The 19,470-nt window shown below is 44.8% G+C and overlaps 1 protein-coding gene across 1 annotated transcript; it reads left to right on the forward strand.

Annotated features, from left to right (window-relative positions):
• Positions 1-14,831: 14,831 nt before the first annotated feature.
• NOG (noggin) lies at positions 14,832-16,632 on the forward strand. Its single transcript, XM_051634858.1, has one exon. The coding sequence runs from the start codon at positions 15,351-15,353 to the stop codon at positions 16,020-16,022; it is 672 nt and encodes a 223-aa protein (XP_051490818.1). The 5' UTR covers positions 14,832-15,350; the 3' UTR covers positions 16,023-16,632.
• The last annotated feature ends 2,838 nt before the right edge of the window (positions 16,633-19,470 follow it).

The raw sequence follows: 19,470 nt of genomic DNA on the forward strand, positions 1-19,470 counted from the left end.
TAGCAAAGTATTTTGTCTTCTTGTAGTCAGACTTCAGAAAGATTCAGAAGGATCAGAAGAGATTTATAAGAATGATTCAGGGATTGGAAAACATACCTTAGAGCAAGATATCTAGGCAACTCTTTCTAGTTCATTTAACCAAGAGGTGACTAAGAGCTATTAGCTCCTGTTCAGAATGTACGTCCAGGAGAAGGATGCTTCAGATTGTAACAGTGTCCAAACACTGGAAAGAAACTGCATTCTGAGACCCAGTGTCTGGGTACTGCAGCAGTTCCAAGTAGAAATAAGGGAGTGCAATTAACTTTTGGAGAAACTTGCTGAAGTTTGACACGCCCTTTGCACTGAGCTGCCTCTCTAGATTTCTTATTGGAGGCAGGGAAAAAAGTATTTGCCTCCCAATATCTTTTGTGAAGTAAGGAAAAACAAAGAATGTGACTTACAGTGAACTTTAAAGTATATTTAATACATATGCTATAAGATACATGTATCACAGCATGTATTCCCATGAAAAATTGCAGGAGGAGCTGTGCTCTCAAAATAGTTTCTGTTTGGCCCTACGTATGCATTATTCATGCACACACACACATTTTCTGTGAAACCTGAGGGAAATTAACAAAGATTAAGTCATCAAAAGAAAAAATCAATTCAGGTGATCATACTTCAGCCCAATTTGTGTGCCCAAGATATGTTTTGGGTTGATTTTTTTAAGGCTATGTGCAAAGTTATAAGAAAAACTGAAGAATGGCTTGAACTTTGCCTCTGGAAAGTGTCCCCTCTATTACAGCATTCTTTAAATTAAAAAACTATCTGTTGAATACTTTTACATACTGGATGGTACAAGATAGCAATTCCCCTCTTTAATGTGAAAAAAGAACCAGTTGTCCCCGTTCCCTTATAACCTCACCATTTTCAGCAGAACTTAGCTAGTCCTGTTGCTGTAACAGTTAATGTCTCCCATGCTTTAATTCATACAGGAATTATTTTAGTCTACATTGTTAACTAGTCTAAATAGGCTGCATGTTAGCAGCCCCTGTAATGAAGCATAGTTTCAGACTCCACGTGATGCTTAGCAGTTTATTATTAGCTTCATATTTTGTGGACTTTCATAACATGCAGTCACTGCCCTTTTGTAATAAAAATCAGCAGCTGTGGAAAAAATGGTGCAGTTGGGCTGTACCTGTTCCTCTATGGCCTCTCTGTCCCTGTCCTAATCCACTGAGCCCTGCTGGAGAATGCAAAGAGCCCTGAGCAGTAGTGCACCAATACCTCTGTGCTGCTTAACCAGTTGGGGGAATGAGTAGATAGTCTGATGGGTGGGGTTGTCACCAGAAAGGAGTACTTGTGACTTCGCCATCTGTGGGCGTTGGAGCATCTCATTCACATCTTGGTGCTGATTCTCTCCCAACCTGTGGCCAGAACACTTTTCATTCCACTGAGAACTGTGGGAAGGGCACTGGAAAACTATTGGCAGTGTGAGTGATCTTGATTTAAATATTTCAGCCTGAGCTCTGTAGCTCTGACTCTCCCCTGTACCCTTCTAAGCTGGCAAGGAGGCATGGGTTCAAAGTGCAAATTAGTGTTTTTGAAGATTGCTTTTCTGTGAATTGATGAGGGGCAAGCAAAAACCCTTGTAGGAGCACTGAGGCTACAGAATCAATAAATACATAAATTGGGACTTTGTGCATCCAGTTTTACTGGAAATGAAGTTGAGAGAACACATCTCTTTCTTATAGAAACGAAGAATCCTGGAAGTTGAGTTACCCCAGTAAGAGGTTCTGGGAGATGAACACAGGTAAGACCTGCCTTTTTGAATGCAGTTTGGCAGGAATGAAAGTTGGCAGGGCTAAGCCAACAATGAGTGCTTTAAAAATCCCATCCTTGCCCTTTTAGGTCTCTGGGTAATACATTCCCTCAAGGCTGTGTGCCTGTACACAGAAACACACCTTTAAGTACTTCCGTGCTGGTTTTGAGTATTGGCTTATGCTCTTCTTTAGTTGCCTGGAGGCAGGTTTATAAATTATCTGCTAAGGCTTATTTTGATTATATGATTTCTTGAAACATGCTTAAACTTAGAAGATACTTAGTCAGTATCCTCACCTCTTCAAAGACATTCTGCTGTAATACCTTGCTCTTACTATTAGCTTTTGGGTTTCACAGAAACTCATAAAAGCCTCTTGGCCAGCAGATCTGTAGTAAAGTCCTGCTTGCCATGAAGACTGCCTGCCTGCTTGCTAACCATGTACTGTTTGTCAAGGTGCCTCTTCTCCCCTATTTCATCAACTGAACTTTGTTGGCAACAGTAAAAGGTTAAGTAGCTAAATGTCTATTCAATGAGTGGTCTGCCAAGTTACCAATGCAAGCATATTTTTGTAAAGAAATATGCAGCTCAACTTGCGGTGGCCATTGAGAAGCTCAGCTTCAAAAATATCAACACCACAAGGACACAATATTTTTCTCCTGATTACAACACGCTCATTTATTTTGGAATTCTTATGCCAGCTGAGGACTACAGGGCAGTGACAGTAGAAGAGTTGTCCAGATGCCAAGGAAAAGAGAGAACTGTATATGTACTCCTGTCCTGAAATGGTAGAGGGTAGGGAGAAAGGCTGGGGAAGGATTTGAAAGAATAAATTTCCACAGACTTTTTCAAGGGACTCCACAGATTGCTGCCAAAACAGATACCTGCAATACTTTGAAAATATGTATAAAACCCAGATGATCGCTAACTTCTCAGGTCTGCTTGTTCACTTGAACAGAATGCAGAGATCCGCAGATTCTGAACAACTTTTCTTTTAAAATTAAGATAAATTATTACCTTTCAAATTAGCTGGGAAAGCCATCACATAATACACTACTTGTGGTGGGAGCAATCCCTGCAGTATGTATTCCCAGGGCCTGAGCAATAGTGGGCTCTAACATCTGACCGGGTTGGTCAGGCAGCAATAAAAACATAAATAAATATAATAAAGACTTTGTTTTGGCTTATGTGGAAAACGCAAATCGCAGTGTCTTTCCATAGTATATGTAGACAGGTTTTTTACCTCTTACTATGTGATTATTTCTGTGCTAAGGCAACTGCTCCAGCCCTCAGCATTATTTAAAACTTGCAGATTGACGGGCAGTTCACAGCACTGCCTTTTTGAAAGAGACTGTGTTCATCAGAATGTTTGGAGCACAGGCTGTATAGCCTAGTGCATAGGCAGTACAGAATTTTTCTTTCTGGGTCTTATCACAGTATCTGAAGTTTTTCAAGCTTTCTTTTAAAATACTTTTTTTCTGTTTTATCTGGGGGAAATAAAAAAAAATAAAAACATAGATGCTGAAGCACAGGTGTGCTGCAGCCCACTAGTGTTTCATTGTCTCTCTCCTCTCATACCATCTATTACCTCATGGTTTTAACTTATGCTGTAAGATTTTATGGGAGCAGGGATGCCTTTTGCTTACATGTTTGTACAATACCAAACATGGTTGGTCCATGTCCAAGATTTTAGGTACTATGAGAACATAAAAAACAAATATTTGGAAGGGTATCTTTTTTTATCTTCCTTGTATCACCATGGGGATGATGTCATGTTATGGCCTGAGAGCTAAGACATAGATGGTCTCCAGTCAAAACTACCTAGTGTCCCCTAATTGTGGGTGTTCTTACTCAAGCCACCTAAGAGCTGTTATTTCATATCAGGACTTTGTATGTTCAAAGCACAGTTCCAGCTGGCCTGGACTGCAGCTGTTGTGAATGCACTGCTATGAATGGGGTCCCAGCTGAGGCTGCATAGCTTAAGCTATTGTTGAAAATGAGACATATACATTAAGTGGCCACCTGTGAAAAGTTTTCAGTTGCTTCTGTGCTACTGCACTGGGATTCTTTGGCAGAACACAGGGAGAGAATTCATTTTTTCTGTGGTGATGTTCAGTTCCTGCAATTGTTGCCTTTATCTTCTTGCAATCTTCTGCTCCATTCACTGCTTAGCATCTAATGACTGTGACAAATCAGAAAGTCCTATTTCTGCAACTGTCCCCTTTCATTGCATATCTGTTGTCAGGTGCACGATCAGTGAACTCCAAAGATGAAAAAGGAAGTCTGCTCACTGCCTATAGAAAGAAGTACACAGGGGACACACGGCATTTGCTTGAGTAGTGAAAAGCTGTAGCATGAAGTATGAAAACAATTCAGGGCTGTTTCTCAGACACTAATGGCACATGATAGAATATGGTTCATTAGCAAAAACGTTTTTCCTCCACATGAAGCCCTTCAGCTTTGTTCCCTTACATATCACACTTTACACTGAAGGTGGTTGAAGATCCTCTCTCCCCAGAACTGGTATTTGAGACACAGGCACTATTCAGATAAAATAGTGAGAAGCCCTTTACAAGCAATGATTACATTAAATTTAGAAGGCTGCTTCTAAACTAAATTTTTTCTATGCAGCATTTCCTTGCTGCGAGGATTACTTAGAGAAGTTGTGCAGGGAGCAACCGGTATTTCACACACTGCACAACTGCTCCCGGTAGCTACAGTTCTTATTCTGTCATGTTCATTTCCAGTTGATAAGGCCACTGTTAGAAGCACTGTGAAGTTCAGTCATTGTCTTTCATGCAGCTGTGATTTGGAACTCCCTTTCTAATTGCTAAGTCCTACTCTAATGAAATCAGAAGATGCTATGAAATCCATGAGGTCCAGTGGCCTATCCCTGCTAACATGCTACTCTTATAAAAGATAAGAACCTAAACAGGGAAAATGAAGTCCTCTTCTCAGTTTTGCTATTTTGTGAACTTGGACAAGCCAATTCTGTACTTCGTGTGTTTTTACCTTCTCACCTTTTAACTGTGTAATCCATTGAGATAATCCAGAATTCAGACCCTGAACTGCTCAGCACATGCACAGTGCCTACTGCAAAGGAATCCTGATTGCACTGCACTAACATTCACCTGATACATTTAGCTGAAAAAAAAAGATACATGAATAACTGACAGAAGAAGCTGAACTCAGCAGAATAATCACTGAGCAGGCAGTACACATAAGCATCGTGCAGAAGATCTGTATCATTTTGTATGAAATCTGTTAGACTCTCTTCCCAGCATCTCTGATAAATCTATTTACAAAACCACAGCTGCCCTCCTATACTAGGTTGTTGATATTTTGAAAGCTTTCAAAGCAGCCTTTCAACAAGGATGTATTATTTTTCTACGTTGTTAGCCCATGATACAACAGTCTTTATCTCCTTGCACAAAATGGCTTCTTTGCTGAGTGCCCAATGAAGTATGTATTTTGAGTCAATCAAATTAAAGTCAGGTTTCATTATAAGCAGCATCATGTGTGGCACAGCAGTGTTTTAAAGCACTATCTGGGATTTCAGAGTGCTGAGCTGTTTTCAGTTCTGTCACAGATCCTTGAGACAAATCTCTGCTCAGGTGGTGACTGGCTGCACCTGCATCAGGAATGAGCCATGCAGCCCAGCTGGAGAACAGTCAGGATGGCCTGGGTCTTGGATGAGACAGTGAGAGCAGGTCCTCTAGCGTTAATCAAACCCTGGGGGTTACTGCCAGCTTTTCTCTATCACAGCTCAGTGTCTGGCTCTTCCCCTTGCACACATTGTCATTTTCTCACTGGTTAGAGCAAGGATTTGGCACTTGGGTCTGGTTCCTACTGACTTAATAAACATCACCTATGCCAGGACAGTGATTCAGTGACAGGAATCTGAAAGGAAAATGTTCTCTGAGGGATTTGTTCCTGTTGGAGGCTGGCATTCCTTGGTGCTCAGTGGCAGCATCCCTTCTTGGGTATTTGTGTGCGCAATGCTTTTTCAGCAGCTAAACCAGCAGACATCTAAGGGAACCAGGAGGCTCCATGGCTCTTTGTTGCTGCCTTTTGGAACTCAAAATCCACGTGAGCTTTTTCTGTCACTTCACAGGTTTCTTGAATAAAACTCTTTCCAATGTCAGGATCTAAGATGCAGGATCAGGCTCTTACCCTGAAAATCTGTGCATTAAGCATCTCATACCTAGATAGCTGTTGAACTAATCAATAAACACTCTGCTAGTTACATTTATCCTCCTAAACTGAGGGATCACGCACCACTGGCATTGAAAGGCTGAATGATTTGCCCCGGTTCATGCTTTTGAATAAAATTGACAGCTATGAGATGGAAATGTTCAGCTCTTTTTTAAATTTGCTGCAGGAAAGATTTATCAGACAGAGGTGACGTCTTTGACCCAGTTTTGTCCTGCTGGGGTCTCTCTGAATTCTTTTACAAGCTACAGAGGGAAAAGAGGAGTCCCAAGCACTGGTATTTTCAGGTGTCTCTCGCTCCGTGCCAGGACACCTCACAGGCTCTGCACGGCGCGGGGCTGTTGCAGGGCAGAAATTGCAGCAGAGCAGGACTTGGGGCAGGGGGAGGCCGGGACCTTGGGGTGCCACATCCACTCAGCAGGAGCAGCCTGGGAGGAGAAGAGCCCTCATGATGCTGGGCAGCTCCACCGGCTCCAGGAGGCTCACAGGGACCCTGGCTGGGGGCAGCACAGGCTGGGCAGGGGGCTGGCAGGGCCCGGGGGTGCCGGGGTGGGAGGGCTGGGTTCGGCCCAGCCGAGGGCTGTGCTCCACGCAGGGTGCCGGCGGTCCGCGGGCCTGGGGGCAGGGCAGCTGTCTATTTTTAGTGAGGGTTTTATAGAGTGGATCCCTGCGGTCTGGCTCCACACTGAAATATTGTCCTAGTCTCAATGACATAAACACAGGGCCAGCCTGTGATCCTGGCGCCAGCTTCAGCTTAGGGAATGTGAATGAAAGTACCAGTGGGGTCCAGGCAAGAAGGGGAAGAAAAAAATCTCGACTGTAATTACAAATAAATCCCAAACCCTTTTGCTCTCATGGCTCACTTAGTACAGCAAATAGCCTCTGATTCTCTACAAATAAGTCCCAGCTTAGTTACTGACAGATCTACCAAGAGGCAGTTAATGGAATAATGACTAAGGGAAGCTTAGGGTAATTTACAAACCGTTCCCAGTGTTGGAAGGTGATTGCCCCCACCTCGCCCCCCACCCTGCTCCCTTCAGGTCCTGCAGCAGTAAGCCACTGGGCAAGACCTGAGCCTAGCACAAGGGCCCTCTTAGGTGGTGGGGGAAGGCTGCATTTTATTTATTGAAGAGATCTAACACTGAATTATGACAGGCAGACTCTGATAGCTGAAGCTGAATTGTTCGCCTGGAGAGAGTGATTTAGATTAGGGTCTGCAGAGCAAGGTTATTCCTAACTTCTTTTTTGATGAGAAAAGGGGGGAGATCTTAAAAGTGAAAGTGGCATAAAAAGCCATCTCTGCCATGAGACACTTTAATTCAACAGTGTTCCTTTTGCTTCTTTTTCTATTACAAAGGCATCTCTTATTTGAATCCCTTGTCCAAATCTTTTTCAGTGTCTAATATTTGAAGTGCTCAGTTTGCTTATAAAAGTTTACCTTCGTGTTCAAAGTATGTAGAACTCTTGTGGAACTTCCACAGTGGTCTAGGCAATTCTTTTTTTGTTTGGTTTTGATCTTTTTGTAAGGGAAAACAAAACAGTGTTCCAAAGACACATTATCCTATCAAGAATGGGAGTAATGGAAAGGCTGTTCCTACATGGGAGCACTTGCACACACTCCGCCCTATGTATAGAGAGAGAACAAATCCAAAAAATACTTTTAATACATGCCATTGTGTCTGGCATCTTACTGAACTGCTGATGTGTTTATTATGAAAACAAGTACTTTAGAAGGTGATGTGGCTTCAGAAGGCATGCTGAACAGCAAGGATATTCAGTTGAAGTGTCATTATTTCAATCTTGTTTGAAATAAAATTACCCTAAGTCCAAGGTGTATGCAAGAAAGTCTAGCTGATTGTTAGTCCTGTGCTGGGTTGTTCTTACTGTGCCATCCTAGACTTCCAAGTGTTTGTATTAAAAGGAGGTGGGTAATAGTCGCTTGTTACTATTTTTTAATGAAAAGAAATCCCTAAGTCTGTACTCAGGCTTGTCAAAGGAAGCTGACTATACATAAGTGATGTTTTACTGCAAGCGAAGCAGTAATTTGGACCACTTCTCTGCTGTGGAGATGTTAGCTGAGGGACTGTTTTGTCTCTTATTCCTTCTATACCCTACCATCCTGTGTCAGTTCTCTTTCAGAGACAGTGGTGGTGTGGGATATTGCTCCATGCCCAAGAATGGCTCTAAAAGCTTTTAACTCTATCCTGTAATTGATGTGTTGTGAAAACTGCAATAAAGGAAGGATATTAAAAAAAGGGGGGGGGAACAACATATTTAATGAGGATGAGTAAACACACCCAAGATGTAACTGTAGATATAAGAAAAATAAAAGCAGCTGGGGGGCTTCTGAGACATTGTTTGTCTTGAAAGTGATGAGAAGAGGCACCATCAAAAGACTTGTTTTACTACAGTCATGCTTCATTATGGGGAAGGAGAGTGTGGGGAAGGGGAGGGGTGGGGGTTCCCTACGTGACCAGGTTGCCAGAAGAGAGAACCTAACTCGTTTGCATGGCCTAATTAATCCCTGAACCCAGTCAAAGCCTGAGTCAGAGGGAGAGAGCAAATGTCAGATCTGTGTCTGGGAAGCCTAGATTCATTATTTTACTCGCCTGGGTCCCTTTGCCTTCACAGGCAAAGACTTGAAACTCCCAAGCCAAAGAAACGCATCCCAGAGATTCATACTGAACATCAGCAGGTTTGGAATCCTTTGTCTGTTTCTGTATCTGAATTAATCCCATACCCCCATGTGTGTCTGTTTCATCGTTTGTGAAAGTGGAAATCATGGCATTTGCCACTGAAGGTACAAGCTTCTTTGAAAAGTATCCTATTGAACACAGCTTTTCACAGCCAACCCAGCCCCTGGGAGCTTGTATTTCATGACGTTTCATAGAGGCTGCAAAGATAATGCTATGCACACAGCTCCAGCTGATCATTGTGATCTACTTCTTTTTGAAGAAATCAGATTCCCTAAAGGGATAAAGCATAGGAAGCAGAACAGAAGTGATGCAAAATGCCAGCAAAGACACACAGTTCAATTTTTTTCTAGTTACTAAAATTCCTTCATCCTTGCAGATCTTCTAGCCAGAGCAAATTTAAATAATGGCTAATAAAGGAGTCATTCCAGATTTGTGGGACCTTCTGCTGCTGCATTTATTCTTGAGGCAAAACTATAGTCAGAAGTTGTTTTATATATTGGGCTAAATTCTGCTCTTTTATTACCCTGTAGCCAAAATACTTCCTGTGAACAAAAAGTTCAGCCATGCTAGATTTGGCCCAGGGTTTCAGAGTTAGATGTATTTGTGATCCTGCTTCCCCTGGCTCTCTGGTCAGAATTAGACCCTCCCTTTGGGATCTTGTACTTCCACAAAACCTGTGAGTTTCTCAGAACATTTTGCCCCAAGACTTGAGGCAACATTTACTGAGTGCAGGGGACCTGGGGGCTCAGGACTTAGCTGATAGAAGTACTTTTAAAATAAGTTTATTTTTCCTTCATTCATAACCAACAGGCTAAACATGATGTAATCGGATTTATTTTTTCCTCTTCACCCCCACTGGAGCCAGGAAAATGAAGTAGTTGAGAGAAAAGGGATTGTCATTTTCACTCAAGCAGCTATTCATCACGTAGCATTAGACAATTAGCAATAAAACATTTGAAGGGCTCCACTGGTGCTAAAAGGGCAAGGGGGTCTTTTTAAATATCAGAGGTGGGAAATGTTATGTATCAGGGTTATTCAGTAGCTGGCATCCATGAATCACTCACATACACACAGGGCTGGAGTGGGGGTTGCTGTATTTTTCACTTCATTGAATTGCTGTCACTCAGTTGTCTTTAGTGGTTTATTTTAACTAAATAAATAAATAAATAAAAGGAGAAAAACTTGGTTTATCTCAATAAATGCTTATCTTAATAAATGGACTAGCAAAAAAAAAAAAAAAAAAAAAAAAAGGGATAAAGACATTCCTACTTGTCATGTGTGTATATATGTAATATATGCTGCTACAGGGAGTTAGTTTGGACAAGCAACGTTGCCTGTGTGGAAATTCAAATCCCCGTCAGGAGCCATTGCTTGTAAATACAAGTGTCATTTTTTTAACTTAAAAAAATGTCTTGGTTTCTGTTTTGTCTTTGCCAGTTATCCTACTGGTCTCTCTCTCCATAATGAATTAGTCTGCAAAGTGTGAGACACTCAACCAGCTCTGCTCACTTCTCTTGACTGCTAAGATGTTAGTAATTGGCACAGAAAGTAGGATGGTTAGGTGGGGCAGAGGAGGGGGAGGATTTAGAAGAACTTTGGGTTTCCTGTGTTGCAAACCTTTCACGTGAAAAAACAAATAAATAAATAAGTGGTTTAATTCCTCCAAGTGGAGTTGCAGCCAAGAAAACAGATTTACGGCAGAAGACACTGCTGAGAGAAAAAGTGAGAACCAGAGACAGTGGAGTTCCACCTCCCATGATATATGGAGCCAAGGGGAGGTATAAATACCCGTCACTTCCCGGACCCTCTTTTAAAAAAAAAGACAAACACCCAGGATCCTGTCTCTGGCTGGCTTGCAGCAAGGCGCCCTCATAAAAGCTAAGATAAACAGTTTATCAGCAGATGAATGCACAAGCTCTGTTCTAAAGACAAAGTCTATACCTTAGGAAAAATGCAAGAGCAAGAGGAGAGTGGGCTGAGAATGAAGGAGGCACAGTGTTTTAGGAGAAGAATTACATGCAATGAGAAAAATAGAGCAATTCTTTTAGGACCTTGCAAGATTTTATTCTCTTATTTTACAGCCTTCTTTTTTTTTTTTTCTTTATTTTTTTAAGGCACTGGATACATCTCTTTTTATATAGGTGTACTTAAAATTAAGAAATAGCTTACTTATTTTATTGGGGGGGACTCCTTTTTTTTTTTTTTTTTAATTGCATTAATGCATCAGTCATCTTAGGATTTACTCCACTATAAAACATTCATCAAAGAGCTTAGTTTCACAATATATATAATTTATACATCATTTATCACTGTAGATACAGGTTCTTGGCCAAATGTGTTCCTGTCTCCATTCTGTTGGGTTTTCAAGCTAGAACCTTCCTCAAAAAATGTTTACCTTCCAAAGTACATGACTTCTAACTGTTTTATTTTCAGAGCAGCTGGTCACCTGCTAATTTTGTATAGTTCCTTAACACAATCCTTAGTCTGTGGCCCTTTCTGTCAATTAGGAAAGGGGCAGGAAAATGGATGTGTACCTTAAGATGCAACATCACATTTCAAAGGTCCACCAAGATGTCCCTGAATTTTTCTAGATTAAGGAATGTAGAAAAGCAATTTTCTACCCGTGGATTTCTGGGTGAGATCATACATCTCCTTTGATAGCTAATATTGTAGATTGGACAGATTGGCATAAGGTGTATATGAACTACATAAAACGCCTGAAAGCTGTGCATCTCCTTCAGAAATTATTTAGGGATTCAGTTTTTAAAAAGGTAGAAAATTAATCTGTAAGGAGTTTCTTATTAAATTTACAGGGGTGTGACCAAGGAAGAGGGAGCTGATCTAGCAGCTCACTAGGACCTAAGACTAAAATTTAAGTTATTTGAATTCAGTTGTCTGCTCTATCAATCACAGGTTTTCTCTGTAATTTTAGTAAAACACTGGACTCCTCCCTTTGTGTTGATACGGATTTACTGGTAGCATCTAATCAAACTCTCCAACATCTCCATGAAAGATGCATTTAGTGCTCAACAATTAAGGAAAACACAAAGCTATGAAATACATTGTCCAAAGCCATATGAGAAATTTCCATGAGAGCTGGGCAAAGGACTCACTTGGTTCAGTTGCTGGTTTTCTTTTCTTTAAGAAACAACCCTTGTTTCATGCTAATGGATTTTTAAAAAGCAAGAAGTGAAAGGCAATGAGATCATGACTGAGATAATTATTTAAATAACCTTTAACTGTAAGAGAAACAATAATAGTTGTATGGAAGCCTCCTCTCCTAAGGAAGGCACAGCTCTTCCAAGTCCACGTGGCATAGTTCTTCCTCATCCCAGTTTTGTGGTGGTTTATTACTTTCTGTGCGATTCCCTCCATGTTTTAAAGTGGTGCATCAAGCTCTTTGAGACCTTCACTCATAGACCAGACTGATTCGATACCATGGGCTGAATTCAGTGTGATGTCCCCAAGCACTGGGTAGGGTGAAGTAGGTCAGGCCATTTTCTGTTAGTAGATTGAATGGGAAACAAACCTATTCTGAATTCTTTCTGTGCATCCTTGCTGTGATGGGCTGAAATCAGATCCTTACATAATGTGTTTTCAGAGCTGTGCTTCCAGAGCCAAGCAGTGCAGGCTGCATACCTCTTCTCTCCTCATCAGAGATGGGACCCTGCAGAAGTGGCAGCTCGTTCTTGCCCACATTGGCTTCCTCTGTGCCTTGAACCTTGTGTTTGCTTTGTCTACTGAAAAAACACATTTTTACTACTAACGGCACTCCAGAACAAATAAAGCTGAGGCAAAGGGAGTTGTTTTCTCCTCTGCTTCATCCACCGTTGCCAGTAGAGTGACCAGCTAAGGCCTCTATGAGCTGCTGGCCTCCCTCCCTATCCCAGGAAGGGCTGGCATCATACACAGAGCCTGGATCAGGCCCTCTACCTCCGGATTTCATTTACTGCTGTTTCAGCACATCCTTAAATAAACCAGTTTCATGGGAATCCAAATCTTTTTTCCCTCTGACACAGAGGTTTCTGGCAGAGCTGTTACTGGCAGCTCTTCCCCAATCCTGCTATCAGCCATTCCACCAAGAAATTCTTGGGCCACAAGTAACTTCTGTCACCTCTGCATCCCTTGAGCTTTCACAGCCTTGCCAGGAGCCTGGTGCACCCCAGGCAGACACCTGCACTTGAGGAATCACCAAGCCCAAGCCTGCTGTGCTCAGAACAAACCTCTGCACCTTCAAGAGGCTATTCCTCTGAACTAGCCTCATTCCAGAAAACATTTCCTCCTGCAGGTAACTCAGGAGTGAAAGGTCTTTGAGTCTTAAATTCAGCAAACTGCCTTCCACTCCTAGTGATGTTTCGACTCTTTTAATTTTGGGCCATTTTATTTTGAAAGATAAGGTGTGGCTTCTCACTTACGTCCAGGAGCAACTTTCATGCCAAGCTTCAGCAATTGCAGTCTGTCCAATTCTAGATGGAGGAAGAGACCTAAACTTCCATGTGAAAAAACATCCCATAAAACTCCAGCAGATCCCTGACTGACATCATAGTATAGTAGCACATGTCACCATGAGGCTCCTTTTACTGTGTAGAGTGAGGGTCAGTTTTCCATCTTTTTCATGCCACTTATTTCATTTATGTTTTATTTCTCTACAAGCTCAGGAACAGAGCAAAGTAAGATTTGTTTTAAATTTAACTTAGGGAGTCAAAGAAGTTGAAAAAATAGTTAATTTTTAGGAAAAAATACTCAAACTGGGTAATACAATCTCTGTATTATTTCATCATGAACCTAAATTTGAAGGTTAACATTTAAACAAATGCATAAATAATGTAGGTGAACTGGCTAAGCTTCCGTCCCATTAAACTTCGGCTCCTAAGTGCCTAAATAGCCTGCAGGAATGGGATTCGAGCACTCCAGGAAATTTTACCCAAAGCTTAATAGACTGTTCCCCTCCCCTCAGAGCACGCTGCCTGCCGTGCCTCGCGAGTGCTCTTTGTGAGATGGTAATTCTGCAGTGGTAGTAGCATTTAGTGTATTTTTATTATTATTGTTTTAATGCATTTGTTATTGAGGTAGACTTTCCGTCCTTTCTGGTAGGGATTGCGGGCGTAACTGGAAACTGTTTCTGATGGAGAAGGCTTAAAGGACTCCCTAGAAAAATGCGCAGTAAGCGCTCCGAGGAGCCTGCCGGGGCACTCTGCGCTGGGAGCGGCGCCACCGGGCTCCTCTCGGGGGACCTGGGGCTCCGCACGGAGGGTCTCTCGGCGGCAGCCTCTGAGCACTGTCCGCGGGAGCCTCCGCCTCCCCCGCGCGATGCTCCGCAGAGGTTTTTGCACACCGTTGTTTCTGCCCGCCTTCACCGGCACGGCACGGGAAGTTTATTCCGATCCCCTAAAAACGCGACAGGCGCCGCTGGCTTTCGGCCGCCTCTCGCTCTCCCCGGGCGGGCAGCCGCCGGCCCCAGCCCCCGGTCCCGGCCCGGCCGTCCCGCGGCGCCGCCAGCAGAGGGCTCGCTCCGCCCGGGAAGGCGCCGGGGCCGCGGCTGGGCGCGGGCAGAGGAGGTGTCTGCGGCGGCCCGGCGGGCAGGCAGTGCATCGCGGGCCCATGTGCGGAGCCGGGCAGGCAACCCCCAGCCGCCGGGGAGCGCCGGCCGGGGCGGGAGGGCACGGAAACCTGCGCACCTCGGGGCGCGCTGCCGCCCTTCGCGGGCAGCCGGGCCGCGCTCCTGCGCGGGGCCAGCGGCAGAGGCCGCGCTCCGCCGCCGCGGGGGCTGCGCCCATGGGGTGACCGGCGCGGCGGGGCGCGGCGGCGAGGCCGAGCAAGGAGCCGTCGCCGGCGGCCGGAGGAGCCGTTCCCCGTGCGGCGGGGCGGGCGGAGCCGGGCGGCCGGCGGCTGCCCCGGCCAGAGCAGCATCTCCCGAGGCGCGGCGGGCTCGCGTGAGCGGCGGCGTGCGGAAGGCGGGGGGAGGCAGCGGCCGCTCCCGCCTCAGCCTTCCCCACCAGAGGGTGTCTGCTGGGTGGGAAGGGGGAAGCCGCGCTCTCCTGGACTTTTGTGGGAGTGGGGGTTGTGTTGTGTGTTTGGTTTTTTTTTTTTTTAAGGGGGGTGGGGTGGGTTAGAAGAGAGTCTGTGGTTTCCATGGAGATGAAGCTGAAAGTGCAGGAAATTTAAAGGCTTTGGGTCCTTGCAAAGCAGACAAACTGGTGCCAACGTGCGTGGCTGCTGTTGCTGCTGAGGAGACTGCTTTGCAAACGGCGGAGAGGAGCGAAGAGGAAGAATCGGCAGCAACTTCTTCCATACGCACGGGCAGACAACGAGGAGCAGGAGCAGCAAGCAGAATTTGCAACAAAAAGAGGCATCTCCCTTTCCCGGGGAGAGTGAAAAGAAGCAGCAGCCGAATTTTGGAGCGGCTCCACCAGGAGAAATTTTATAGAGAAGCCTGCAAGAGAGTATTTGCAGGGGGCTTGTTCTCCGGGCTTATTAGGGCCGTCTTTGCTGGTGGTGCGGGGAGCGGAGGGGATCCCCCTTAAAGACGAGCTATTTTGGATATTCCCGTACAAGTTTTCTGATGTATTTGCTTGCACCTTCTTCCCCTGCTGTTTGGTGAACCCAGCCCCCTTCTCCCCCCCCCCCCCACCGGTCTCCCAAGGATGGATCATTCCCAGTGCCTTATGACTATATACGCTTTGGTGGTTCTGCTGGGTCTCCGGCTGGAGCAGGGCGCTTGCCAGCATTATCTGCACATCCGACCGGCTCCCAGCGACAACTTGCCCTTGGTGGATCTAATCGAGCACCCGGACCCTATCTTTGACCCCAAGGAGAAGGATCTTAACGAGACCTTGCTAAGAAACCTCATGGGCGGACACTTCGACCCCAACTTTATGGCTATTTCCTTGCCCGAGGATCGGCTTGGCGTGGACGATCTAGCTGAGCTGGACTTGCTGCTCAGGCAGAGACCCTCGGGAGCGATGCCCAGCGAAATCAAAGGGCTGGAGTTTTACGACGGGCTGCAGCCGGGTAAGAAGCACAGGCTGAGCAAGAAGCTGCGCAGGAAGCTACAGATGTGGCTCTGGTCCCAGACCTTCTGCCCGGTCCTATACACGTGGAATGATCTCGGCAGCCGCTTTTGGCCCCGGTACGTCAAAGTGGGCAGCTGCTACAGTAAAAGGTCTTGTTCAGTCCCCGAAGGCATGGTTTGCAAACCTGCCAAGTCCGTGCATTTAACGATCCTGAGGTGGAGGTGCCAGCGTCGGGGGGGGCAGAGGTGCACATGGATAGCCATCCAGTACCCCATCATTTCGGAGTGCAAGTGCTCCTGCTAGGACTTGCACTTACCTTTTCTCGCCCCTTCTCCAGCGGACTCACGTGGACCTTTGCTGCAACAAAAATAAAAGACATTTGCTTTCTGGTTAACGTTGTAATGCACTGTAACGTGTAGGAGAATGTATATTGTGTGTATATATGGCACCGTTTTAATAAACTATTAAAAGGTCAGTATTATACGTGAGATAATCAGCGTCTACTGTATTTTTAAGACTATTACCCTGATCGTTGCTAATGTATCTTTTTTTTTTCTTTTTTTTTTAATTTATATTCCAGAGAGAAGTTACTTCGCTTTGGCGAAGTAGGTTTTTTGTTGTTTTTTTGTTTTGTTGGGGGGGGGTTGTGTTTTTTTTTCATAAAAGGGTTAAAAATACAAACCAAACTTTTTGATAAGAAAACGTTTTAAAGCTATTTTCCATTATTCGGAAAGCGTGTGTGTGGGTTTTTCTTTTTCCTTATGGACTTTAGATTTAAAATAAAAATGAATAAGCGCCTAGAGCACAATGTTATTGTAAATAGAGAGAACAGTTTGAATGACTTAATCCTATGTAAATGAAGAGTATCTGCTATTTATTCTTTATATCCTTGTAGTAAAAGTGCAGTGCAGAATTAAAGTCAACCACTAAAACACGAGCTGTTTGGAATCTGTTTGCTTTTTGGTTTGGCCACCTTCGGGGGGGCTTTCTTCTCTTTCCTCGTTCTCCACGCTCAGCAGGACGTTTCGTTGTGGCAGGGGGAGGTGGGAACCTGCTCACGACTCTCTTACAAGCGAATCTCTGGCACCTACACCACAGGAGTGCCCCGCGGATCCGGCCCCACGTGTGGGGCCGGTGGGAGGCGGCTGCGCTGGGGGGGGGGGGGGGGCGGCTCCGCGCTGCGCCCCCGCGGAGCCGCTCGCCCGCGGCCGCGCAGGCAGGACGCGCTCGGTGGCAGCTGGTTTTGAGATTTTTTTTTTATGATTTTTTTTTTAACCGCTTGACATTTCATTTACAACAGGACACGTGTCTTTCACACCTACCATTGTGGTGGGACACTGCTGAAACTTGACCCTTGGGCTTTGGGGGTTTTCGGCGCAGACACGTTATTAGCCTGATCCTATGACAGCCTCGCACACCCTCCCTGCCCGGCCACAGTCGCCCCTCGCAGCCCGGTTAACTCTTTGGGCTCCCGCCAGCCGCGGCTGATCACTCCACGGGCGGGCTGCCCCCGCAGCCTCCCTCCCCCCGCGCAGGGCAGGCAGCACCTAGTTCCCCGCGCCCGAGGACGCGGCAGCCGCGGAAGGCGGTGCCCGGTGTCCCGCAACCGCGGAAGGCGGTGCCCGGTGTCCCGCAGCCACCTCCCCGCGCCCGCCCTCCGCGGGGCCGGCGGCGCCGCTCCGCCCGCTCCCCCCGAGCGCCGGCTCCAGCGCTGCCCGCCCCCGGCCCGGGGCAGCCCGCGGGGCTCCGCTCCAGCCCCCGCGCTCCGGCGGAGCGGGACGCCAGCGGTGGGGAACGTCCCCGGCCCGCGGGGCGCACTGTGCTCCGCAGGGCGCGTAACTATCCCGCGGCTCTGTGAGGACCCGTCGCAATTAACGAAGTATTTGACTTCTAACATGCTGGTAGACCGGACGGTTAGTATCTCATAGATACCAACTGCAAAAACAAACTCTCCACGTGGTGTTCAAAGGCTCCCTGACAGTGCAGAAAGCCTTTTCCTTACTCATCTCGGAATCAAAAATACTTTTTTCCCCCCCAAACTGTGAGGGAATCCATGCTAATTATTTTTAACCCCTGGGTCTTTCATTGGCACAACCCAGCCGTGCTTTCTCTAACGTTTAGTTCATGTACCTCCGAATACACATTCATTCCTCCTCTCAACTCTTTCGGTGCATTCTACCACCCGTCTCTTTGCTTCTAATTTCAATAGTTTGAGGGGGGGTGTGTGTGTGGAAAAATCAGATCTTGGGACATTTAGGGTATTCATTAACCTGGTGAAGAGGAACAGAGGCATTATTACTCACATAGAAGGCACCCTGCCCCCATGTCTATCTAAGGGTTCATTGTAAAAGGATTAAAAGTTAAAGACCTTCATCTTATGATTCTTTCATTTAATCTTCGTGGCGCCTGAAAGACATGCTGGATGGATGATCACATTTAAAATATTCCTAATGTCGGCTACCTTAGGACTCCAGGCAGGGCAAACAAACGTAATTTATTTCTAGAAGAAAGGGGATATTGAGATGTTTAAGTTTATGAACCACCATTACCATGTATATTTGTTAGGTTCTGACAAATACCCAAATAACATTAAAATCAGCCATTCATCACATATGAATTTATGCAAAACCTTCTCTGCCTGGGGCCAATATTTTTTTAGACAGAGTTTCACTTGCAAAAAAAAAAAAAAAAAAAAAAGTTTATTTAAAAAAAAGCCAAAAGCAAGAGTTTTTCATGACTGGTAAACACGAGAATTATGTGAACAGAAACTATTTCATGCTGGGATGGCAGCCAGGGACTCGGGAATGTCAACAAAAGTTCTCCGAAGGTTGAAAATGTCACTGGATTACAATACCAGGTCCTTTGCCCCATTAGCAAACTTTACTAAAGTAATATTCCCACTACTTAGCGAGGGGACTCACCCAGTGATTTATCTGTCTGTGATCCGAGCAGTGGGGCAAACAGAGACTTCATCTGGAAACCACCACGGACTGTTTGCTTAAAGATTTTAAATTTATATGTATGCAGATATGTGTGTATTTGTGGGTGTTACGTGAGTGTAAGAGAAGTGTGGTGTTAATATAGTTTAAATATCCATCACCGTATCTGATTTTTAATCTGATAGTAATTGTAAGCAGTAAGACCTAGGTGCATACATGCTCTCTCAACTAATAATGCCCTGTTACTGATAAATTTACAGGAATAGTTGGGGCTGAAAAAATGAAGTTTCACTACCAACAAGGCACATGAATTTTATTCAAATAAATAACTAAATTTTGTCAGCTAGCAGAGCAAAAATAAACTAGTAGTTTTCCCAGTTGTTTCTGGTCAGGTTCATTTTCTGGTCCTCCTGACCTAGTGTTGAAATGTTTGGCTTGTAATGGAAGTGTTTCAAGCCAAACAAATAAAAGATATTTCTGATTAATGTTTCTATGCAAATCTTTTTAATACTAGATTTTGTAATATGTTTTTAAAGCAAAATTGAGTTATGGTTCTTTTAAATTGAAATCAATTGAAATCAACACATAAGCCCTCACAGAGACCACTGTGGGGAGGAAATAAGAAGGGGAAGGTTGAAAGTTTGCTTTTAGTTGCTCTTCAGTCTCTTCTTTTGCAATTTTAGCTTCTTAAAGTGTAATATTGGAAATGTAAATTAATTCCTACCTCCACTATAAACTGTGTAACCTCAGCTGAGTCCTTCAACCTACGTGCCATAGGACTCACTGTCTTTGTCAGCAAAGTTAGTCCTTAT

The sequence above is a fragment of the Apus apus genome, chromosome 17 (genome assembly GCF_020740795.1).
Source record: "Apus apus isolate bApuApu2 chromosome 17, bApuApu2.pri.cur, whole genome shotgun sequence".
Lineage (NCBI taxonomy): Eukaryota > Metazoa > Chordata > Aves > Apodiformes > Apodidae > Apus > Apus apus.